General features: G+C 40.8%; 1 protein-coding gene and 1 long non-coding RNA gene across 2 annotated transcripts; both read right to left on the bottom strand.

Moving 5' to 3' along the window:
* Window positions 1-767: 767 nt before the first annotated feature.
* Window positions 768-14720, bottom strand: LOC135464110 (failed axon connections homolog). Its single transcript, XM_064741601.1, has 7 exons — window positions 14668-14720; window positions 11354-11446; window positions 10345-10477; window positions 7982-8178; window positions 6142-6338; window positions 4983-5099; window positions 768-904 (listed from the first exon to the last, which is right to left on the bottom strand). The coding sequence occupies exons 2-7, from the start codon at window positions 11428-11430 to the stop codon at window positions 804-806; spliced, it is 822 nt and encodes a 273-aa protein (XP_064597671.1). The 5' UTR covers window positions 11431-11446; window positions 14668-14720; the 3' UTR covers window positions 768-803.
* Window positions 14721-17794: 3074 nt separating this feature from the next.
* LOC135463676 (uncharacterized) lies at window positions 17795-20530 on the bottom strand. The gene is made up of 3 exons (XR_010443574.1): window positions 20442-20530; window positions 19589-19664; window positions 17795-17925 (listed from the first exon to the last, which is right to left on the bottom strand). It is a non-coding gene; the product is annotated as an uncharacterized LOC135463676 (long non-coding RNA).
* Between the last annotated feature and the right edge of the window lie 4896 nt (window positions 20531-25426).

The raw sequence follows: 25426 nt of genomic DNA, 5'->3' as shown, positions 1-25426 counted from the left end.
CCGAATACAGCAACGACACACACAGTGTGCCTCTCAAATCTAACTGGCTCTCCGTCACCTACCTTGCGCTGTGATTTGTCTGAAATTTTGCTGACGTCATCTTTATGTTGGTCGCGTATTTTGAACTTCTAACAGCTTCATTACACCTGGCTGTTCGCTGCTGTCTACAAATAATCTGTTAGGTCTGATGCTACATGTTGAATATATTCTGTTACTGTAGCAGATTGTTGTCAATATTACACGTATTCTATTCATTCAACGTAAATATTGTATTAGACTACCAGTATCTCGAGCTCAACATGACAAAGTGTTATGTTATAATGACGGAATACATTCTAGCATCAGCCAGACTTTCTGTAAAAAGTTACAGATTATTTGTTTGAGTGCATGAGGGTAACGCAAGACAGGTGAAGATGTACGAAACTAGGTTCTATCCCCAGTGCAAGACATACATTTCCACCAGAAGTGCGAACTTACAGCTCAAGAAGGGTCTAACACCCACAGACAGAGCGACAGCCAGGTTTGTACCCAAGAGAAACACTTTGTTCAGTAAAATAGGCCTTCCTGTTTTGTTGTGTAACTTTCATTTCTCTCATTTTGTTTCTTCCGGAAATAGCCAATTTTACAAGGACTGATGCGTGGGTTGCTGTTTGTTTCATAACGAACTACTTTCTGTAGCTCTGTAGGCTTTCATCATAACTGAAAGTCGATAAGCAGATATTAGCAATTTAGGACTCGTCAATGATTCCTGTCCGTTGTGGCCAAGGTCGCCTTTGCGCCCTTTGGGAGCTCCCGGTGCTCGTCTACTTGTCCTGTTTGCGGCCCATCAGAGTGTGTTCATCCCAGTCGGGCCAGTACCGTTCCTTCATACGCTCGCAGTAAGCACTCAGGTTGGGAAAAGTCTCTGAAAATATCACCAAAATGTGAGTCAGTAATTGAGTAAATTACGGCACGATAATATGTGTTTGTCTATTGTCTATATGTTGAGTTTTAAATTCTAAAAACTCAACGCCACGGCGTGACAGAAAGGACCAACGTGACAGGAAGGACCAACGTGACAGAAAGGACCAACGTGACAGAAAGGGCCAACGTGACAGAAAGGGCCAACGTGACAGAAAGGACCAACGTGACAGAAAGGACTAAAAGGACACAATGATTGAGATCACCGTGAGATATACAATCCAACCGATGTGTTTTGCGCTTAGACTATTTATTTGACTGTCGTAAAAAGAAGCAAGGGTTTACTTATGGTAGTTACACGCTTATCACCTTGGATATACAAAAACTCTTTTTGATGGCAAAAAATAAAAAAATTTTAAATGTAGCTGTTAAACATATAGACCCCTACTCAAGGTAAAAGAACTGAAATGGGCTTCAATGGGAAAACACTATCAAAATGTCGACATTGCTGCCAGGAGACAGCGATGGGAAAGAACGTTTAAACTCAAAGAAAGAAAGATATATATATGTTCCCTAAAGCATATCCTCTGCAATGTGCTACTCAAACAGCATATCTAATGTGGAACCTAGAATGCTAGAATTGCAGCGGATTATTCTGTCATTGCAGTAGGTTATTCTGTTATTGCTGCAGGTTATTTTGCGATTGCAGCAGATTATTCTCTTATTGCAGTAGGTTATTCTGGTATGGCTGGGGTTTATTCTGTTTTTGCACCAGGTTATTCTGTTATTGCAGGGTATTATTCTATCGTTGCAGCAGGCTATTCTGTTATTGCAGCAGGTTATTGTGTTATTGCAACAGGTTATTCTGTTATTGCAGCAGGTTATTCTGTTTTTGCAGCAGGTTATTCTGCTGAATATAGCATACATAACATGAAGATTGTATGGCACTAATAGGATTTGGGTCCTCACAACATCAGTTCCATTTCACGTTAGCGTTTTGGACCAAAGTTCAGCTATACCGCCTTCTGATTGAGTTTTAAGTAGCTGTCTTAATATAATATTTATAACAATTTACAAATTTATGTTGTTCATCACACTTATTTTCATTCGTAACTGAAAAATGTTTTGATTAATAAATTGATTGATTACCGGTAGTTGATTGATTGATTTGTAAATTGATCGAATGATGAATGAATGAATGAATGAATGATTAACTGACAGACTAATTTCATTGGCGTTTAACGTCGTTCTGAAGAATATTTCCATTTATATGACGGTTCCAGGGCAGATTTCTGGGTGAAGGAAACGGAAGTACACGAAACAAATTACCAACTTTTGCCACGTACCTGAAAAACATCTTGACTTAAAGCAGTAGTTGAAACATGGAACGCGAGGCAGCGAACGCTGGAACGCTACAGGTACGTCATGAGCCAAGGGCTCGGTAGTCAAACCCAGGCAGCGAACGCTGGAACGGTACCAGGTACCTCATTAGCCAAGGGCTTGGTAGTCAAACCGAAGCAGTGAACGCTGGAAATCTACCAGTTACCTCATTAGTTAAGGACTTGGTAGTCATACCGAGGCAGTGAACGCTGGAACGCTACCAGGTATCCCATTAGCCAAGGTCTTGGTAGTCACACCACTTTAGCGAACCCTGAAAAGCTACCAGGTACCTCATTTTGTCAAGGTCTTGGTAGTCACACCGAGGCAGCGAACGCTGGAACGCTACAGGTACCTCATAAGCCAAGGGCTCGGTAGTCAAACCCAGGCAGCGAACGCTGGAACGCTACCAGGTACCTCATTAACCAAGGGCTTGGTAGTCAAACCGAGGCAGTGAACGCTGGAACGCTACCAGGTACCTCATTATCCAAGGGCTTGGTAGTCAAACCGAGGCAGTGAACGCTGGAACACTACCAGGTACCTCCTGAGCAAGGGGCTTGGTAGTCACATCGAGACAGTGAACGCTGGAGAGCTACCAGGTACCTCCTTAGCCAGGGGCTTGGTAGTCACATCGAGACAGCGAACGCTAGAACGCTACAGGTACCTCCTGAGCCAGGGGCTTGGTAGTCACATCGAGACAGCGAACGCTGGAAAGCTACCAGGTACCTCATAAGCCAAGGGCTCGGTAGTCAAACCCAGGCAGCGAACGCTGGAACGCTGCCAGGTACCTCATTAACCAAGGGCTTGGTAGTCAAACCGAGGCAGTGAACGCTGGAACGCTATCAGGTACCTCATTATCCAAGGGCTTGGTAGTCAAACCGAGGCAGTGAACGCTGGAACGCTACCAGGTACTTCACTAGTTGAGGACTAGTTAAGGTACTAGTTACTAGTTAAGGACTAGAACGCTGGAACGCTACCAGGTGCCTCCTTAGCCAAAGGCTTGGTAGTCACATCGAGACAGTGAACGCTGGAGAGCTACCAGGTATCACATTAGCCAAGGTCTTGGTAGTCACATCGAGACAGCGAACGCTGGAACGCTATAGGTACCTCCTGAGCCAGGGGCTTGGTAGTCACATCGAGACAGCGAACGCTGGAAAGCTACCAGGTACCTCATAAGCCAAGGGCTCGGTAGTCAAACCCAGGCAGCGAACGCTGGAACGCTGCCAGGTACCTCATTAACCAAGGGCTTGGTAGTCAAACCGAGGCAGTGAACGCTGGAACGCTATCAGGTACCTCATTATCCAAGGGCTTGGTAGTCAAACCGAGGCAGTGAACGCTGGAACGCTACCAGGTACTTCACTAGTTGAGGACTAGTTAAGGTACTAGTTACTAGTTAAGGACTAGAACGCTGGAACGCTACCAGGTGCCTCCTTAGCCAAAGGCTTGGTAGTCACATCGAGACAGTGAACGCTGGAGAGCTACCAGGTATCACATTAGCCAAGGTCTTGGTAGTCACATCGAGACAGCGAACGCTGGAACGCTATAGGTACCTCCTGAGCCAGGGGCTTGGTAGTCACATCGAGACAGCGAACGCTGGAGAGCTACCAGGTATCCCATTAGCCAAGGTCTTGGTAGTCACATCGAGACAGCGAGCGTTGGAACGCTACAGGTACACCAGAGCTTTAACCATCTCAGCCAGTGAAGCACCTAGACATTTCTGTACCCACTCCCACGGTTCCGTGGACTACGAAGAGTTAGTAGAGACTGGTAATATCCGCAAGAGTAAGTAAACCTGGCGTTAATTCTCCATGTCTGTCACCCTGAGCTCAAATGACGTAATGTTGATCAAGATTTGTATCTTTGTGGTTTTTGTTGAGAAATTCCTCAATGTGAACTGAAAGGGGACGGAGCATGCGCTGTACAGAGTTTATGAGCAGTAATAACCAAACATCAACAAAAATCGTTATACGGTCATTCAGAGCAAACATGAAATTAAACTGTAGCGACTGAAAAACATCATCAACAAATAAAAAATAAGGCAAGCAACCAAAGAAATAAATAACTAATTTGAGATCATTACTCAAATATACAACCAGTGAACTAAAAGTCACTTTGAAAGCACAGACTTGGGCCACAGCTGAACGCGCAAACTGCAGACACCGAGATAATACATTTATACATTTGTCTATCGGTGAATAGCGAAGAATCGTTTAAATAATTCTTGGATCCGGATTCCGATCCACATCTCTACCAGAATTTATTAACTTGGATTGGGCTAACCTGTGAACACAATTTAATCAAAATCAGTGCCTAACATTGCTGACTGACAGCCAAATAAACGCCAGCAAACACATAACCTCCTCTGGCGGAGACAGTAACTAAAGCCGAATACATTAAAAAAATTAATCTATTAAATTCAACAAAAATTCTGTTGTTATACCACAATATTGAGTCATACTCAACGTAATATCGTGTTAGTCTAATAGAATCGTTATGTTGAACTAACAGAAAATGTGTGTTGTATTTAACAGAGTAATGGTAGAAATGCTCTGTATTTAACAGAATAATGGTGGAAATACTCTGTATTTAACAGAATAATCTGATGCAGAAACAGAATATATTCCAGCATCACTGAGATAACAGATTTTCTGCTAAATTTTACAGATTATATTTTATTAAAGTTCTCAGTGGCTGTCGAGTCTCACCCGTGACGAGTGTGTTGGCCAAACAGCCGTGCATGTTCCACTTAAACTGGGAGAGCTGACCAAACACAGCACAGTCCACCTGGCTCGGCTCCCGACCCAGAAGGAACGGTTTAGTACCTGGAAAATACATATACAACTGTGACCAAGATAGCTGGCCCAATTTGTGCGGCCTCGGAGTAGCGAGAGACACTGTTGATCTTCTTATTTATCTGATTGGAGGCCTTCTTTAAGAATGTTTCACTTATATGTATAACACGACGGATAAGTTTATACCACACGGATAAGATTATTGAAAACCTGGCCCCGGGATCACGAAGCGATCGTAGACTTACAGGTGGGAAAAACATAAAAACGTTCAGATGAAAGAGTGCGAACAGTTATTCCTAAATGTGGTCTTCATTATTTTTTCCAATTTTTCCTTAAGCAGAAAAAGACACATGAAAGTAATTTTTGTATGGTGGGTACTTGGGTCCACCTTTTGGTATTTATAGTCTTTGTGTAATAATGTCATAAATGAGGATGTAACACACGTTTAATAAATATTTTTTGCACTAGAATTTGTTCTTTTCAGCTAACAAATGTATTAAACCTCAATTTGGATCATATTTATATTTTTAATATGTTCATAAATATTATCATAATTTAGGTAAAATGCATGATTCGATATAAACATCAAATTTACATTCAAATAAAAAATATACTCGGTGGAAATGAATAAGTACATTTCACATTAAATTAAGGTACAGTCTATATCAGAATACATACACTGCATTCTATATGTCATAAGATGTACTCATTTGCTTTGTGGTATCTTTTATATTGTATTATTATAATTGTGTCGGTAGTTAATTATTAACGGATTACAGGTGGTGTTATAAACGATTTCCGTGAGTTGACAATGACACAATACCTGGCATAACGCGTTCAATGATTGGTTAAGTCCGACTGTCTTCGGGCGGGTTCGGATTTGTCATCCCTATAGGTACCAAGGCGGGATTGTCCCCGTCCAGGACGTTGGCGCCAAAGGTGGGCAAACCGGTGTTAAGGGCTTGTGAACTTTTAATTTCAGCCTCACTAAGTAACTGACCTTGACACTACGTCAGAGTGTTTTTTCTTCTTCTTCTTCTTAACTCTCCATTAACACTGTTTTGCTACTTACCTAAAAACTCTGATAGTGCCTGAAGGTCGCTCTGCAATATCCGGTCCACCTCTGCCTGGCTGTGCCTGCCGTGGCCCTGGGACCATGTCTGACGCCGGGTAAACCGCGAGACGTACCAGCGGAATAAGACGGGGATCCGAGCCTCTTCTAGCCAAGCCTCGTTCACACGAAACACCCATCTGTACAACACTAGACACCTGCGAACCGGCAAAAGATTTGTTTTCAAACTATCGGATTCAGTCGAATTTATTAATCTACTGAAGTACTTATTTCTCTTGCCCCGGGAATCAGGAAGCGATCTCAGACTTGACTCAAAATTTTAAACATAAAGTTTGGCATATTTCTTTTCGTTATTTTGGCTGAAATTTATTGTACAAAAACTTACATAGAATGGATATTTTGATCTTGCTACATCAGAAATAACTACTTTAATCTAATTTAAAATTTCGGCTTAAAGTCTAAGGTCACATTTTGATCCCGGGACTTAGTGCTTTACTAATTCCTCAAGAATATGTTACTTTCTATGAAGGCGGTCAGGCATATGGATGGGGGAAACGGGTTAGACGGCACCACAGTGAAACCGACAAGAGGTCGTACTCTCAAAAAATAATATGTTAAATTTAACAGAAAATCTGTTACTTGAGTGTTGTCGGAATGTAGTCTGCTATTGCAACAGATTATTCTGTCAAATATAACATTCATATTCTATTAATTCTACATGAAGATTCTATTTGACTAACAGGATACTATGTTTAATATGACAGAACATTATGTCATAATAGCAGAATACATTCTAGCATTACACAAAAAACAAACTTTCTGTTAAAATTAACACATCATTTAACGAAGGTACGAAGTAAACCTCATAATGTAGCACACCGCTGACCACGGCACATAGTCAGGTACGAAGTAAACCTCATAATGTAACACACCGCCGACCACGGCACATCGTCAGGTACGAAGTAAACCTCATAATGTAACACACCGCTGACCACGGCACAGTCAGGTACGAAGTAAACCTCATAATGTAACACACCGCCGACCACGGCACATCGTCAGGTACGAAGTAAACCTCATAATGTAACACACCGCCGACCACGGCACATAGTTAGGTACGAAGTAAACCCCATAATGTAACACACCTCTTACCACGGCACATAGTCAGGTACGAAGTAAACCCCATAACGTAACACACCGCTGACCACGGCACATCGTCGAACCATCGTTGAAGGGTGAGGTTGTTCTGCTATTTTCAGTAAACCAACTCAACCTCCGGGTGATAAGTGCTGCCAGGCGGAGCCTGTTGTTGTTGTTGGAAGTAAGTGTAGTGACTGTATTCACCTTTACATAATATGGGTTAGTATTTTATCTGTGCCCCTAGTCATATACCCTTTCAATCATTTACAGCCACCGTGTAATACGCGCTACAAGTGATGATTACTCATTGGCTGAATACGTGTAAAAATTGGGCAGGCAACTCCTCAATTCACTGCCTTTTTATGCTCTGACCAATGAATAACCTGGGCATGTGAATAAAAACAGAACAAATGTTATCAAAAAGAAGGCTCTTCGAACACCCAAGTTTCGAGATACCACGTAACGACACCACAGTGACGTCCCTTTCCATCGTAAAGTTGTCGCTTTACGGCACAATCCCCATCTTGCCCTAAAGTGACGACGTCATTTTGCACAGGGGCGTTGCTCTGTTAATTGTCGTAGTTACGTAACTCGAAAACTGAGTATGCGTTAAAACAGGTGTCCGCATATATAAATGTATCAATGCGCAACGTTGGGAGTAAGCCTTTCAACACTAAAACTGGAAACACCAGCACCACCCTACCAGTAGAGACTATCTTCAGCAAGCCTCTGGAAAGCGACTCCTGTAGCAAGGTCCACTCGTGACACACCAGCATTTAAGTCGACGTCAAACTTCTTGTTCAGGAATTCAATGCAGAACTCAGAATCTGCGATCTCTTGGCCATTCAGCTCGATCCAAGGGACTTTACCCTTGGATGACATTGTTCGGCCGCAGACATTCTGAAAAGACCATGTTTGAGTGGTGTATAATATGCTAGACCGTCTAGGTGGCCTAATGGCCTTAGAGGTTAGAGAAAGGAAACAGTTTGGTTTGGTTTGCTCGGTGTCGGTACAATGTTACTGAGTGTGTCATGTCTGGTGTCTTTGACATGATTCTTCAGTGGCGGCAGCACTTTGACTCTATAGACTTGCCCTGCCACAAGAAAACACGGTACATGTACACACACCTAATGACTCTTCGTCGTCAAATAACTGAAAAATTGTGAAGTACAACATTAAAACCCAAAACATACATACATATAATATGCTTGAAATATGACTGACCGCATCGGATTTTGACCATTACATGCAGCTATGCAGCATTTCAGTCGTATTATGATCGCGGAGTGTAAGGTTCTACAAGTAGTGTGGAAAAGGACACAGATACTTTAGGTTTATACTGAACAGATGTAACTTCAGATGTGTTGCTTCATGTTTCCAATTACAACAAATATATAAGACAAGAGCAAAGCAATGTTGCTTCATTGACTGCCTAACACCGGTGAACACAGCATTAGGCAACCTGCGCCACTGATGCACCAACATGACACCCAGCTCTTGAACATTCTTAGGTTGACGTCTCAGGGCACGAAGACTTCTTCCAAGATCATACCTGTTCTATGGGATTGAGGTCAGGTGATGCTGATGGCCACTCAACAACGTCAATACCCGCATTTTACTGGAAATTTCTGGCCAAAACAGCTGTTTATGGTGTCGCATTGTTACGTTGGAATTAGACATGAAGTTACCGTAGAAAGTTCAACAAATCATTACGCTACCGCCACAAAATCGATCAACTTCCTGTGCGCAGCATCGGACTTGTTCATCGTATCGGCGCCATGCTCGCACTGTTCCGTCCGCAAATCGCAGCGTAAAACGTGACTCGTCCCTAAAACACAGCCCTGTTCCATTGTCCATGGTTTCAGGCGAAATTGTACCTAGCGTCGACGTTCAATACGGTTCACCTGTGTCAGAATGTTGAACGTTGGACAGGAAGATCTACAGCGTGCAAGCAGTTTTGCACGGTCTAGACAGTTACGCGACCACTAAACAGTGCGTTACTCGTTGACGTTTACGCAAATAACGAGACCGAATGTGATTGTCATCGGCATGTGTCGTCACACGTGGCCGTCCTGACATTGGACGATCAGATGTCGAACCCGTTTGATGCACATGTGTTCTTAGGTCGCGAATTGTCCATTTACTGCATCTCACGGCACGTGCAAAAGCTACAATAGACTGGTCAACCTGGAGCATGCCAACAGCACGTTCACGTTCAACATTTGTAAGGCGTGGCATGAGAAATGTTTATCTCTCAAGAATTGTTCGCGTGTTTTTTTTTTAAATCAGCAAATTCTGCACAAATCTGTGTGTTCAACCACGTGAAACTGTGGACACGTGACCTCGCAAAAGGTCGGAGTCGCGTTCTCACAAAAGACTACCTTGTACTATACCCATTTTCAATATAATTCATTTCTCCAAATATGAAGTTTCTTTTCTTGTTCAGTATATTTGCCATGAATTCCTGTCCACCATAAGAGACATTGGCACGGAAAGAATAGATCCTATAATGCGAAGATACTCACCTGTTTCTTGAGCTTTTAACATCCTCAAGTAAGTTTCTAGCTTAACACAGAAGGAACAGATCCTATTTTGTGAAGACACTCACCTGGTGCTGGAGTTTGACCATCCTCAGGTAAGTCTGTTGCTTAACACAGAAGGAATAGATCCTATATTGTGAAGATACGCACCTGGTACTTTAGCTTAGCCTTCCTCAGGTAAGTCTCTAGCTTGGCACAGAAAGGTGAGATGCTGGGAGCGTACGGTCCCCGTCTTATCTTGACACAGAAGGAACAGATCCTGTATTGTGAAGACACACACCTGGTGCTTGAGTCTGGCCATCCACAGGTAAGTCTCTAGCTTGACACAGAAGGAATAGATCCTGTATTGTGAAGATACTCACCTGGCGCTTGAGTTTGACAATCCTCAGGTAAGTTACCATCTTAACACAGAATGAATAGATCCTGTATTGTGAAGATACTCACCTGGCGCTTGAGTTTGACAATCCTCAGGTAAGTTTCTAGCTTGACACAGAAGGAACAAATTCTGTATTGTGAAGATACTCACCTGGTACTTGAGCTTTGACATCCTCAGGTAAGTCTCTAGCTTGACACAGAAAGGTGAGATGCTGGGAGCGTAAGGTCCCCGTCTTATCTGGTGTAACACAATCGTGTCCTTAGGGTAATTACCCACAACGGATCTGATGAAAAGATCATTTCTTTGATATAATCGGTATTTTACGATGGGCCTATATACGGTATAATCAGCAATATTTAAAGCAGGTTTTAGATGAAACCCCCGCAACTCGCCAAATTTACCTGACAACCCCGCTGAAATAAGGCCGCAACTAAACCGACGGGAGAAAACATGCAACTTCACTGCCCAAAGTTTTCCACTGCAGGTTTACACTATTAAAGGTGGTCTATATCATTTACACGTTAGGACATCTGATTTACGTATTCCTTTATTTATTTGATAAGTCTTTTTCAGTGTACTGAAGAATGATTTTCTTATATGATGGCGTTCAGCATTATGATGGGAGGAAATCAGAGAGAGCCCGTTTGAAACCAACGACTATCCGTTGGCAGACTTCCTCACGTGTAACCGCAGAGGAGTCGCGACCTTTGCGGTGCTTAATGAAGTTACTCCATAGTGACAGGCCACAGAATCTGCTGCTCTGCTCTGCTCTCTGCTATCAGCAACTGGAAAGGTGCAACAGTTCCTATACCGCCCACTACATTGCGCAAGACTAAGTCAATTAAGAGAATTATTACAGGTCTTAAAATGTTATATTGGTACAAAATTACATTGCTCCGTTCAAGGAACCAATATCTTCAAGGATCCCCGTATCCTCAAAGAACCAACTATCATCAAGGAACTAAGTATCCTCAAGGAACCAAGTACCCTCAAGGAACCAAGAATCCTCAAGGTGAACGTTTGGATGACACGTTTTCAGAGCAACAAATCACTGAATCCAAAACTGAGTGCTGAAATAACTTTTTAACGTTGAAAACTGAAACTGGTGTAATGGCAGAAAGACGATGTAAACTTAGCGCTGACTAACGTTGGTACTTACCTCTTCTTACAGGTCAACCACATTGCGACGATACCCAGGATTAAGGACGCTACACTGACCACAGCAAAGAGCTCCATAATTCCCTGTCCACTTCTGTATAGAACCGATAATTAGATATCTCTTCTCGACATCAGTTAGGATCTATAACCTAGAAATCTATAACCGGGAAATGACTTCACTGATTTAGTCGGTCCAAACCTAACAGCCAATACACAAACCTGTGTCCAGTTGCCACATCGCACTCTGAAGACTTTTCAGAATTTGATGTTAATGGTGACCGAAAACCATATTAGAGCGCACGAAAAATACCAAGATTGTACATGCAGAAGAAAAAATATAATATAGCAAATCTCACGCGCGTGCTTATTGTTTTCCAGCCTCCATCCACCTATATATCCTCCCCATTTGTCTTCTCCATCCACCTGTATATCCTCCCCAATTCTCTTGAACATCCACCTATATATCCTCCCCAATTCTCTTGTCCATCCACCTATATATCCTCTCCAATTCTCTTGTTCATCCACCTATATATCCTCTCCAATTATCTTGTCCATTCACCTATATATCCTCCATATTTCTCTCGTCCATCCACCTATATATCCTCCATAATTTTCTTGTCCATCCACCTATATATGCACCCCATTTCTCTTGTCCATCCACTTATATATCCTCCCCAATTCTCTTGCCCATCCACCTATATATGCACCCCATTTCTCTTGTTCATCCACCTATATATTATCCCCAATCCTCTTGTCCATCCACCTGTATATCCTCCCCAATCCTCTTGCCCATCCACCTGTATATCGTTCCCATTTCTCTTGTCCATCCAGCTATGTATCCTCCCCAATTCTCTTGTCCTTCCACCTGTATATTCTTCCCATTTCTCTTGTCCATCCACCTGTATATCCTCTCCAATTCTCTTGTCCATCCACCTGTATATTCTTCCCATTTCTCTTGTCAATCCACCTGTATATCCTCTCCAATTCTCTTGTCCTTCCACCTGTATATTCTTCCCATTTCTCTTGTCCATCCACCTGTATATTTTCTCCAATTCTCTTGTCCTTCCACCTGTATATCCTCCCCAATTCTCTTGTCCTTCCACCTGTATATCCTCCCCAATTCTCTTGTCCTTCCACCTGTATATCCTCCCCAATCCTCTTGTCCATCCACCTATATATACACCCCATTTCTCTTATCCATCCACCTATATATTCTCCCCACTTGTCTTCACCATCCACCAATATATCCTCCCACTTGTCTTGTTCATCCACCTATATATCCTCTCCACTTCTCTTCACCATCCACATGTGTATCCTCTCCAATTCCCTTGACTATCCATCTGTATATCCTCCCCACTCCTCTTGTCCATCCACCTACATATCCTCCCACTTCTCTTCACCATCCACCTATATAATCTCCCCATTTCTGTTGTCCATCCACCTATATATCCTCCCCAATTCTCTTGCCCATCCACCTATATATGCACCCCATTTCTCTTGTCCCTCCACCTATATATTATCCCCACTTCTCTTCACCATCCGCCTATATATCCTCCCCAATTCCCTTGTCCATCCACCCATATATCCTCCCCTCTTATCTTGTCCATCCACCTATATATCCTCCCCAATTCCCTTGTCCCTCCACCTATATATCCTTCCCACTTGTCTTCACCATCCACCTATATATCCTCCCCACTCCTCTTGTCCATCCACCTGTATATCCTCCCCAGTTCTCTTGTCCGTCCACCTGTATATCATCCCCAAATCTCTTGTCCCTTCACCTGTATATCGTTCCCATTTCTCTTGTCCATCCACCTATGTATCCTCCCCAATTCTCTTGTCCTTCCACCTGTATATTCTTCCCATTTCTCTTGTCCATCCACCTGTATATCCTCCCCAATTCTCTTGCCCATTCACCTATATATGCACCCCATTTCTCTTGTTCATCCACCTATATATTATCCCCAATCCTCTTGTCCATCCACCTGTATATCCTCCCCAATCCTCTTGCCCATCCACCTGTATATCGTTCCCATTTCTCTTGTCCATCCACCTATATATACACCCCATTTCTCTTATCCATCCACCTATATATTCTCCCCACTTGTCTTCACCATCCACCAATATATCCTCCCACTTGTCTTGTTCATCCACCTATATATCCTCTCCACTTCTCTTCACCATCCACATGTGTATCCTCTCCAATTCCCTTGACTATCCATCTGTATATCCTCCCCACTCCTCTTGTCCATCCACCTACATATCCTCCCACTTCTCTTCACCATCCACCTATATAATCTCCCCATTTCTGTTGTCCATCCACCTACATATCCTCCCCAATTCTCTTGCCCATCCACCTATATATGCACCCCATTTCTCTTGTCCCTCCACCTATATATTATCCCCACTTCTCTTGTCCATCCACCTGTATATCCTCCCCAATTCTCGTCATCATCAATCTAAATGATACATACACAAATTTCCCTGAAACATTTATCATTTACTCAGTTCTATAACCCATCCCCATTCATTTCTCGCGACTCACCCAGCCACTCAGTTTATCCCTACATATATACCATACTTTATTATCTCCCGATTTTACCGACACTTCACATGGGCTAATCTTCATATTTCTTGAGTCAGTCTATTCTATTACTCCCGCATTAAATCGTTCATTTAAAATTCCTTGCGCCCACCAACATGTACATATACCTTGTTGGTTCTCTAATCTAGTTCATACACAATTATCTCTGTACACATAAAATTACAACTGATCCACGTGTATACCGTGCGGAAGAGGACCTGTTGCCAAATCAAGCAATATCTCTGCAGACCTGATAACCTGCCAAAGGCTACTTTTAAGTCGCTGTTCCCAATACAAACCAAGTACTGTATATATAGGCCTATAGACTGGCTCTAGGTGTTGACCCGATGGAAATGAACAAAATATTACACGTCGATAGCCCTCTACCGGTATCTATCCAGATCTATGTATACCTTGTCCTGAGTTTGTATTGTACTGTATTGTCTCAGGAACGTATCAAGAATCACACTGTCCCGGAAAATATGGACGTAGTTATTTATTTATGTATTTGACAGGTGTTTTAAGACGTACGCAAGAAATATTTCACTTATACGGCTGCGGCTAAAAGCGGCCATTTGCTGGTAATATGGACGTACAGGAAGGTGTGCAGTACTAGCCCGCACTTTGACGTGTCTGACAGGTTTACATTAAGCATAGATACATCTAGACTACACATACCGTTACAACAGGGAGAGCTCATCAACTTCCAGTTGGCAAATACTACGCCTTACCGGTATAGGTTACCCCAGCTGTTCAGGGGAGAGAAAAAGACAGTTTCCTCGTTTTCGTTGGTTTCCAACAAGTTGTTTTCAGTGACTATCACAGGTAATGAGGCTTACGTAAAGGGGGCGGGCAGGCAGACAGGACCAGAGGGAAATCACCCTAATTCCTCAACCTTTTCACATATAAAAGAGCAATTTTCAGTGTGCTTAATTCACATTTTTATTATGATTTTGGAAACAAAACTACATTGGTTTGGCCAGTTTCAGGGCTTAAGAAAAAGTATAATTTTATCAGCTAACACAGAATAATGCCCTCAGCATAAGCTTGAATAACTACCTTGCAAACATGCCAAAAGGTTGAAGAATTACTGTATGATGTATTCAAGATCTAAAACAAGCAAAAACTGCTCACTGTCGATATGTTAATATTATCAACTTTTCAGGAGTTTCAATCTTCTAAAAGTATGTCCTATAACACCTGTCAGTTTAAGGACATCCTGTTGATAACTGTAGGGGAGCTGGTGAAACAGAAATACACCTGTATTCACAAAAGCTGGTGGCCCTAATAAAGCTCCAGTCACAAAAGAACTAAGACGACCTACAACCTGAGCGATTCATCAACATTTTTTGATAAACTTTATGATACCCTGACTGAAACCTAACAAATGTTTGCTGTCACACCTTTTCTGACCTATCGACAACAAGTCTCCTATAAACCCATGGTAGTCACATGGTTGTATGAAATCATAGGCACTGTGACAAAAATAGGCATACCATTCATGAAGACCGTTTGTGAAGATCGTTTGTAAAGCCCGTACATAGCTCATACAACAAGACCTGACAGGTTGGTCAGAACTATGTAGATTATAGCTGATCGCACCTGGATTTTGTGCCTGTGACCTCTCTGAGTGCCTTGCGATCCATGGTGATATCTTCAGATTCATCAAGATTTGCTAAGATCTCCACCAATTACAATCGTATGATCAAAAAAGATTTACGACAATTACCTCTGATTTTTCAATCGCAGACCTGTGTCTTAAGTCGTAAGTATAGTTGTGACTTGAGCTTACAGTTACAGTGTTACAATGTTACTGTCACTCACTTTTAGAAATGCATGTTGCATGCAGTTATTTAATAGCTGTGTGACATAGTTACCTTTGGCAATATCATCTTCTTCTTGCTGACTTTGAACAACATTAGGGTCTGTGCTGACCTGAACTGTCTTTGGCTGTGAAAAATAAACACAATATAAAGCATAAAGAAATGTAACCGAGAATTGTTCAATTTTTTAAAGAGAGAAACACTGTTAAATTTCAAGGAAAAAAATGGTAAAATGTTCAATAGGCTTTTTTTATACATCCACTATATACAAGACAGACTCATTTTTTACCTTCATGCAAAAATGCACAATTCCACAAAATTCAGCGTGAAATGGAAAAAAATACTTCTTACCCTGAAATTTACACAATAATGCCTTTTTTAGGGGCAGGCTGAACGTTGATCAAAATCTACACAACATGCCTACTTGACTTATTTATTAATAATTTCTGAATTTCTTCAATATTCTGGTGCATACTGTAATTCTTCAACCATTTTGCATATTTTGCTCAGTGTTTATTCCAGCATATTCTGAATGCATTATTCTGTGCAGACTGGTAAAATTTTTGTGAAGGGCTGAAATAGGCCAACCCAACCAATGTTGTTTTGTCTCCAAAAGCAAATTAAAAATGTGCAAAAACAGCACTGGAAGTTGTTCTTTCTTATGCATAAAGGTTGAGGAAATAGGGTATCATAAATGACCTAAACAAAATCTGACCCAGATTTTTAGTAGCAAACAGAAAGTCAGAAAGTATTGTCCTTTGTGTTAAAAATTACATTTTTAAGTAGGACATCCTACCTGCCAAACAAACTGAACTTCAAATCACCTTTCTAAGATCTGAAGAACTCACACAATCAGAAAAAATGAGAAACATGGCCTAGAGCCGAAACTTCCTTCACCCTAATTCCTAAACCTTTTGGAATATTAAAGGATAACTTTCAGTGCAATTTATGAACATTTTTAAGTTGATTTTGGAGACAAAACTGCAGTGGTTGGATTGACCAGTTTCTGGCCTTAACAAAAAGTATTATTTTACAAGTCAACACAAAATAATGCCTTCAGATTATGCCTGAATAAATACATTGCAAACATGTGAAAAGTTTGAAGAATTACAGTATAATAACTTTGGTTTTCGCAAACTACTGACTTGAAAAAAAGTGTGAAAAGTATGATCACATCAAAATGTCATCTAGATAAAATTCAGAAGCTGTTCATCCATAAGTAGAGTTTATCATCTTATTGTGATACAAACTGGTGACTGATCATGTAAATGGCCTTAGTTCTGGTGTGTCAAGTGAACCTTACCGTTGTGCTATCTAAGTCAGCAAAGTCTTGACCATCATCCTTGAGGCTTTTGTAAAACGAAGGGATCAAACTGAAAACAAAATACAGAAAATAAATTAAACACGGCTGATTTGAATTTTCTCGTTTCCTGTCAAGTTCGCAATACTGTGCAGTCAGACTGTCCTGATGCAAACGTATTCACAGACAAAGAACATCCACTGTCCTCTGCCCAGTTACACAGTAACACTATACTGAAAATTGCTAACGCCCACATTCACCAATATGCTGTGCCTCCAGCAAATCTGGTTACAATGTTAAATTTGTACACAGTTTGACTGAACAATTTTGACTCATGAAAGAACACAAACAACCGACATGACACAGGTACTCACTTGAGTGCAGGGTCATCTTTAAATTCTGACATCTCTGCCCACTTTTTTGTCAGCAATTTCAACTTCTGTGCAACCCTTGGGTGTGCCTGATTTATAGAAAAAGTAAGGGTAAATAAATAAGATGCTGAAATTATATACAGTTGCAAATATATAAAAACACACCATTTTTTAATTTCTTTGAACACCATGAATATGACTTTGGGGGAAATATGAGACCCTTTTGCCTTTCATGATATTCATTTACTTATTTATTGCAAACAACCACAGTTTGTGCTCTTTTACTAATAGACAGCAAGTCAGCACATAAAATAACTCCATGTCAATAGGGATTTTCCTCTGTATGTTCTTGATGTCATGTAGTCCTTGATAACAAAAAAAGAGAAAAAAAATGACCTTCTGTCCTATCAAACTCCTGCACTCCCCGACGAAGTCACGAGAACAAATCTCCAGGTGGAAGTTCCTGCCACAATTCTTCACACAGGCATCCAACAGCTGGAACCAAAACAAAAAACTATTAAATAAAGCCTCATACCCTGCATTTATGTGATTATTAAAAGATAAATGGAAACTCTCAAATGAATCTTATAAGAATCAAGATTTTGAGGGGCTTTTTTTATTTCATCTGTTGTTATTCATTATCAGTTGTTTATTATCATTTTTTGTAAGCATTACTGCACATAGTAAATACAAGTAAAATACATTGCATACAAATACAAACAAATGCATGGACACATGCACACTGGTAGCGACGTTTGATTGGAACACACAAACCATTTATGTACATGTAGTTAGTCTCAGAGAAGGTATAAATATTGAGTAGCCTTCAATAGATCTCAGTATTCAAATCCCTTGTCTCGCCACAATATGGCTGAGATATTGCCGATGTGGCGTTAAGCCATAATCAATCAATCACTCATTCAAATCCCTTGTCTCACCACGATATGATTTATATTGCTGACGTGGCGTTTAGCCATAATCAATCACTCATTCAAATCCCTTGTCTCACCATGATATGCCTGAGATATTGCCAATGTGGCGTTAAGCCATAATCAATCACTCATTCAAATCCCTTGTCTCACCACGATATGGCTGAGATATTGCCAATGTGGCGTTAAGCCATAATCAATCACTCATTCAAATCCCTTGTCTCACCACGATATGGCTGAGATATTGCCGATGTGGCGTTAAGCCATAATCAATCACTCATTCATTCAAATCCCTTGTCTCACCACGATATGGCTGAGATACTGCCGATGTGGCGTTAAGCCATAATCAATCACTCATTCAAATCCCTTGTCTCGCCACAATATGGCTGAGATATTGCCAATGTGGCGTTAAGCCATAATCAATCATTCATTCAAATCCCTTGTCTCGCCACGATATGACTGAGATATTGCTGATGTGGCGTTAAGCCATAATCAATCACTCATTCAAATCCCTTGCCTCACCATGATATGGCTGAGATATTGCCGATGTGGCGTTAAGCCATAATCAATCATTCATTCAAATCCCTTGTCACAACAACTGCCACATGTCAGCTAACACAGGAAGCATTTTGTTCCAACGAACATTCAGCTGAGCAAGACAGATAAGCAGTGAAGGGAAGTGGGAACACCATGGGCTACAGTACATGTATTCAAATGTACTTTGCATCTACTCTTAACACAAGAAATAAAGCTTTGTTTTACAGGCAAAATGGCAAGAATGTTGACACAACGAAATTCAATGACATCCGCAGAGTATATGTACATGATTTTGTATGTTGTCAGTGGTGAAGTAGGAAGGCCTGTGCTGATAAATTGTGGCAGATTGCTGTTTGATGAATAAAAGTACATGTAACTTTTTCTAACTAAGCTTACCAGAAAAGAATGCATCAGAATATGGTAATACACGGATTGTTAAGAGCCTTCATTTAAGCCCTGCATTGTGATTTATATATTAATTTATTGATTTATTTGATTGGTTCTTTACACTGTACTCAAGACTATTTCATTACGGAAGCCCACAATCATCCACAGGTGACTAGCAGACTGCCAAGGAAGCCAGGATGAGCTGGAGTTGAACTACAGATCGAACTTCAGAAGGATTGGATGACAATTACACCCTCGGGCATTTGCCTGACAGGGAGCTGGTCTTACATGGAGGGGCGCCTTACCGTCAGAGCCTGCATGGAGACGTGAGGGACACGATGGTTCATTCTCTTCACTATGGATCTCAGACAGTCTTTGGAACTGCAACAAATTCTCTCTCTGTTCAACATTTGTCTATATTAAATGCAACTTTTAACATACAATCTCTCCACTTCCTCATTTCACATTTGAAAAGTTAGAACATCACATGACATCTTTCATTTCTCCACTTACAATAATCCAGGGCAAACCTGTGACATTTATTTCATAATACAAGGTACCAAACATAAGGTGACAGTTACCTACAGCATTTCAAGCCTATTTCAGTGAACTGCTGTCAGTTGTTCTCTCCAAATTGAAAACTTTTGCATTTTAAGATAAAGGTTAAATGACAAAAAATGACAAGATAACCTGGACTGCTTTTCATACTCACGGTAAAACTAATTTGTGGGGTATCCATATGTAGAAATCTTACAGAAACCAAAAATACATGTACAACAACAAGAGACACTGCACTGAAACACAAACGGCTTGTGTAAACATTATCATATTAAATCTTGAAGGAACCAGAGAATCAGTTCTCAATGGTATTCTTTCATATACTGTAATTCTTCAACCTTTTCACATATTTGCAAGGTGTTTATTCACGGATATTCTGAAGACGTAATTCTGAGTTGACTGACAAAATTATACTTTTTATGACACCCTGACACTGGCCAATCCAACCAATGTAGTTTTGTCTCCAAAAGCAAATTAAAAATGTGCATGAATTGCACTGAAAGCTGCGCTTTCATGTGCCAAAAAGGTAGAGGAATTAGGGTACATATTATCATATAAAGTGCAGTACATCCTACATGATGAGTGTGGAGATAAGCTTACCCTGATGATGACCTTGTGACCTTGTCACACACCTCCATTATCACTGCCCAGTCCTCCTGGGTATTCATTTCATTTGTGGCTTTCTCTACAACATATGTCAAATTAAAAACCAATTATAAGATCAACTTAACTGATTTTGTTTATTTATTGATTGATTTATAGCAATTCATCTATAATTTTCATGTAACTAGTCGGTGAAAGATGTGAAGTTTACTGTTCATAAGATACAATGGTAATTTTCTTACCAAGTTGGTCTTGCATTTTTAGTTTATTTATTTGATTGGCGTTTTCCGCCATACTCAAGAGAATTTTACTTGTACAAACAGCAGCCAACTTTATGGTGGGAGGACACTGGACCGAGCCTGGAGGAGACCTACCACCACCTGCAGGTTGCTGGCAGGTGTTACAATGCACAACCGGAGATGAAGCCACCATGAGCTAACTTGATGCATTTTTAGAGCAAGGTGAGTAGTTTATAAGGCATTCCATCAAATTATAGGTCACTTACTGTAATACTAATTTCATTTGACTTTACTGCCGTAGAACATTTCACTTAGTTTTACAACAACGTTCTCTGGAGTAAACCATCCACCATTCAGGAATTATTCGACTTCATGCAATTCATCAAAGGTTAATCAGAATACCAACTTTCATCTTTATTCTTGATTTTATTGTCTTGTCTTCATAATGAAGTGAGGAATGCTCCATGTGGCTGCAATGTATGATGCTTATGTTTAAGGCAGTGCATGGCAGAAAAGAAATCCTCAAAAAAATCAGCAAAGTTTCAAGTATGAGTCAGGGAGCAGACATTGAGTGGATTAGCATTAATACATGTAAGCTGGAACTGCATAATGGAAAATGGAAAAACAAATACATGTAGCTTTGACACATACAGATGCAAATGACCTAAGCAAATGTGTCCCAAAACTACACACTGTGCAAGGAATGTTTATTTCAAAAAATTATGGTATCTTCATTACAGTGTAATCTATTGTACCAACATACCCTATTTCTTCGAAAATTTGGGACACTTGGTCTGCTCATTTTAGCCAATATATATGTAACTGTAGTAGGAATAATGAGTTTCCTTTTTCTCACATGGCTAGATCATCTACTGAAAAACACGCTCATACCCTTACTTTTCCAAAAGGCTGGTAAAGAAATGTAATATTCTACTTTCAACACTAAGATCTGTTCAAAATTTAACAAGAATTTGGGTACCTTAAGCATCATGCCTCAATGTTTTGCCCTTGTTTACCACCTGTTAGATGTGATCCCACTTTCACCCAGTGTTAATTTTTTAATTTCTACCTTCCCTTTGACAGCCCATATGAAAGCTCTGTTGGTATAACTTCAACTATTCCTTGGGCTTATTAACTTTGGAAATAACTCTTTTTGTTAACTTTGCATATTACATACACTGTGCATTCATCTTATGAGCACTGCTGATGACAGTAACAGTTATTTCAAGCTAGCTGATCCCTAGTAGATAGAGTTCTGCCGCACTCATAATTAACTTCACAAAGAATTATATATAAGATTGCAACTTGAATCCGCCCTAATGTTTGGTATACATTTAACCCCAACTCACCATGTGCTAAAAATGTCAAAACTGACACTGACGATCCCTCCTATAGCAATAATCTAGTCTTTGAAATTTTTGAGTCGAAAATTCAGACTGAAGAACACCATAACACATAATCAAACCTTGGGAAAGGTACAGGCTGGTGGTTCAAAAATTTCTTCTAAAAATGGCAGTGTTTGATAGCTCTACAAGCCGGCTGACTTTCAACATTAATGTGTACCAAACATCTGGAAGAACTAATTTCCTGCTACACTAAGTACCCAGCTGTTCAATGCTGTACATGGTAAGTAGAGCACTGTTCAAGTGGGCAATTCTTATAAGAAAGTTTATGTGGACCATGTGTGCCATTACTGAGTGGAATATACCTGGGATGTTGTGTGTGCAGGTGCGCTGAGAGTTAAGAGCCACAGATGACTCCTCTTTTGGACTACAGACATCGTTTAGAAAGGATTTATCGGACATGACGTGAAACAATGTATGGTTTACCATTGGTTGCCCCTGTAGCTACTTACTCTGCCACCCCAGTATAAAGAGAGGAGTTGAAATGGCCACTTGGGACTAGGTGACACCACCCCCTCCCCCACCAACCCCCAAACTCCTCACCTGCAAACTTTTCAGACACACTTGTAACAGATATTGTACAATCAAGGACATCATCTTTATGGGGTAAGCAATGGAGGTACAACAATGCTGGAAAGGCCATCGGAACTGAGCAACCAACAATGGCGTGTCAAGCTGATTGGAGTTTTGTGTTTTGAGAAGAAAAAAAAGTCCAAACGAAGACTCAGTCCCTACGAAGCGGACAGATTGGTTCAGTGTTCGTGGAAATCCGATACAGATACACCGACTGATCTCTGATCTGATCACTGCATAAGACCCGTTGGTTCTAGTGTTTAAATATGGTGGTATATGACTGTACTAAAATGACAATTTCAACTCTCCCACTTACTGGTACTGTACTAATATAAACCACAAAGACTACATGAAAATCATTACTTCTTCATAAAATAGATTAAGTACCTGTATTTATTTATTTATAAATGCGTCTGACCAAATAAATAACTTTGCATATACAAGTTAGATCTAGATTTTCTTTGGTTTTCACAAATAATGCGAAGTAAGGAAGTATTCAAAATTATATTAAGAATTTTATCTGAGTAGGCTCTTTTACCGACTGCTTTAAACGTACACAATTAAAAATACCATCAAAGATGTTAATCCATGGTTGCCATATAAGCTTTTAAACTCGGAACGCCCTTTTTTAAATTTGGAATCCCGACTCCTAAACTCGGGGCACTGTCGGCAGCACGAGAACATGGCGATGATTAATCGCCGACGGTCCACCGTTGGTAGGAACCGGTGTGGTTGAAACGTGTTCAACTTTCCTGGTCACGGAAGGTACGCAATATCATGAGAACACTCGAGCCGCTGGCTCCGATGCACTCAACCGTCAGCCACCGGCGATCATCCTGGGTGCATGAGAACTTTAAACCTCGTCTTCACAGACCCGGTATATAACAGTGGACCGGCGACTCGAGCGTTCTCGTGGCGTTGCATACAGGCGGTGACCAGGAAAGTGGAACGTGTTTCAAGCTCACCGATGCCACCCTTCATGTTCTCATGCAGCCGGCGGAAGCCTATGAGAACCAAAGCTTAGTATGCTATGGGGTTTTTTTTATCTTTAAAGCTACGAATTTAATCTTGTATAACTTCCTGCCCAAATCTTACAACATCTTTTAATGTCTTTCACAATATCACCTTTTCAGCTGTATACGCCAAGAAGACAATTTAGGAAAAACAGCTCTGCCACAAAAAACTTGAGATGTGCAAAATGTGTTTAAGCATCTAAGAACGTTATTTCCTCTGGAGATTTCCCTGAAAAACCTAATCTTAACGTACAGTTTATAACGATCTTCCCTGCTTGATTAACCGGGCCGGGTTGCCAGGCACTCCATCTGTTTGATACTCAGATTATGAAAATTGAGGATGATATGTGTTTGTTTCAAATTGTTGACACCATAAGACTTGATTGACACATATAAAACCGTTAGAACAGTCGATATTTATACGAGATGGGCATCTGGATGTTGTGAAGCAATAAAGCTAATCTTCAGAGAACTTACGGATTAAGGGGGAACAACTCTCAGCTCCTTGTTAGCTATACAAGCTTTACCATGCTGTGAGCAGAGGCACTTATCCGTAGATGTATTAAATTTGTTCTGGATAAATCTTGAATTGGTACACATTATTTCATGTTCATAGCACAAGGAGTGCTGCTATTTCTAAAAACTAAAAAGATAAAACTAAAGACATTTCTATATCTTCAAATTTGCTCTGTATTATAGGCGATCCAGTGAAAATTTGTTTTGCATTTGTTTTTTATATCTCTTAACAAATCCTCTATTGCATATATACCCTCCGTCATTGGTCCATGAACTTCCTGGGAACGTGGGATCGGAGCCCGGCTTCACGAAGCACTCTTAACGTTATATTCACTTAACTACGAGTATTGTATATCCATTAAGTCGTCATGGTAGTTGCGATCTCGTAAAGTTAAGAGAGCTTCGTGAAACTTTGCCCAGATAATAGCACCTGCATTCAGGTGCTTCCCCTATACCAGACAGAGTTGTTTTGACAACTACACGTATCATTGTTGACGTCTCGACTGCAGAATACTGGGTTTCCAAAATGGCTGCTGTGGCCTTAGCAAACCTACATGTATTCTCCTCGTGCACGGCTCGCAGCGTCTCGTCTACTAAGGATCGATAGATTCGAATGGTCTGTAAAATCTCCTGTGCGTAATGTACAATTTCTTAATAGATTACCGGGCCTCAGGATCACGAGACGATCTTAAACTTAGGTCCAAATTTCAAATCACTTTAAAATTGTTATTTCTTATGTAACAAGGTTAAAATATTGCTTGACAACATAAATGCTGGGTAAGTCATTGTAATTAAAACAAATTCCAGCTGAAATAATGGAAAGGAACATACCAAGTTTGATGACTGAAACTTTGACTTAAGACTAAGATCACTTCATGATCCCGGGGCCAGGTATTAAAATTTAATGGAAAGAAAAAGTTTAACTGTTGTTTTTCGTAATCAAATGATACATGTAGGTGCATTTTTTTATTTCTTTTTATTTCTTACGAAAAACAAATATACCCAGCTTATTTACCCAGGAGCCTCTCACCAATGCTGTGAGTTTAAGTCCAGCTCATCCTGGCTTCCTCTCCAGCCGTACGTGGGAAGGTCTGGCATACCACCTGCGGATGGTCGTGGGTTTCCACCCACCATAATGCTGGCCGCCCTCGTACAAGCGACCGGCCCGGATAGCACAGTTGGTAGAGCGTCCGCTTCGGGACCGGTAGATCCAGGATCAATCCTTGATCGAGTCACAC

Source organism: Liolophura sinensis, chromosome 3 (assembly GCF_032854445.1).
Source record: "Liolophura sinensis isolate JHLJ2023 chromosome 3, CUHK_Ljap_v2, whole genome shotgun sequence".
Taxonomy (NCBI): domain Eukaryota; kingdom Metazoa; phylum Mollusca; class Polyplacophora; order Chitonida; family Chitonidae; genus Liolophura; species Liolophura sinensis.
The sequence above is the reverse complement of the archived record's forward strand: the minus strand, read 5'-3'. Positions and strand labels throughout refer to the sequence as shown.

Bases quoted from the DNA above. Each gene is read 5' to 3' on its own strand.
- LOC135464110 (XM_064741601.1), bottom strand. From the start codon at position 11,430: ATGGAGCTCTTTGCTGTGGTCAGTGTAGCGTCCTTAATCCTGGGTATC. The intron at 10,478-11,353 runs GTAAGTACCAAC...TCTTTTCATCAG, and splicing joins TGGTTGACCTGTAAGAAGAG to ATCCGTTGTGGGTAATTACC. The intron at 905-4,982 runs GTGAGACTCGAC...TGATATTTTCAG, and splicing joins GGCCAACACACTCGTCACGG to AGACTTTTCCCAACCTGAGT.